The sequence below is a fragment of the Exserohilum turcica genome (assembly GCF_000359705.1).
Source record: "Exserohilum turcica Et28A unplaced genomic scaffold SETTUscaffold_13, whole genome shotgun sequence".
In the NCBI taxonomy this organism is placed as follows: Eukaryota; Fungi; Ascomycota; class Dothideomycetes; order Pleosporales; family Pleosporaceae; genus Exserohilum; species Exserohilum turcicum.
The window spans coordinates 413,336-414,137 of NW_007359948.1; the positions used below are offsets into that span (position 1 = coordinate 413,336).

The following is an 802-nucleotide window of genomic DNA, read 5'->3' on the forward strand; positions in this document are numbered from 1 at the left end:
CGTATTAACTACTATAAGCGCTTTATTAATTAGAGTTATAGTAGTAGAGTTATTACGCGTTAAAGTGGGTGGGTCTGTTTTAGGAAGGTGCAGATGGTGTTGCTGTAACGGGCTAAACGCCCTTCGCCTCCCATACTCGTCTACGACCTCGTTTACTCCACCTGCCTGGCCCGATTGTTACCCTAGCAACCAGCATTGTATATAGATAGCTACGTAGCCGAGAGCTTAGCTCTCTATCGAATACAATCTAGTTACCTTGGCCTGTCCGATCGTGCTCCCGAGCTTAAGACTACCCTCCGGGGTCGAGCCCCTTACATTTTGTATTCGATCACCAGCTAGCTAAGAGGAGATCAGACAAGCGTCTAGCCCTCGCCAGAAAATTTTTTACTATCCACCAGAACTATGTCCAGCCCCAGCCAGAACCAGAACGCTCTTCTGCTGCTCGTACAGCAGCTCCAGCAAGAGCTCCAGAACCAGCGATCAGAGATTACCTCCCTGCGCGACAGCGTCGCCCAGCTCCAGCTCCAGCTTCAGTCCCGCCAGCACCCGAACGACGCTCAGACGCGAGTCCGAGTGCGCCTACCAGACCCGCCCAAGTTCGACGGCAAACCGCACACGCTGCGCACATGGTTACCGTCTATCCGAGCTAAACTCCGATCCGACCAGCTCACAGGAGCTGATGCCTTCGATTACGTATGGGATCGTCTTGAGCAGCCTCAACAGGCGTCTATCCTCCACCTCCGCGAACAGTCTGAAGAGCTTTCAGATTGGGACCCAGAACAGATTTTTTCGTTTTTCCAGC

The 802-nt window shown here is 52.6% G+C and overlaps 1 protein-coding gene across 1 annotated transcript; it reads left to right on the forward strand.

Moving 5' to 3' along the window:
- Positions 1-402: 402 nt before the first annotated feature.
- SETTUDRAFT_26394 (uncharacterized protein) lies at positions 403-791 on the forward strand (the record flags this gene model as incomplete). The annotated part of the gene is made up of 1 exon (XM_008024669.1): positions 403-791. A coding segment is annotated over one exon (389 nt), but the record flags the coding sequence as incomplete, so codon positions are not given.
- Between the last annotated feature and the right edge of the window lie 11 nt (positions 792-802).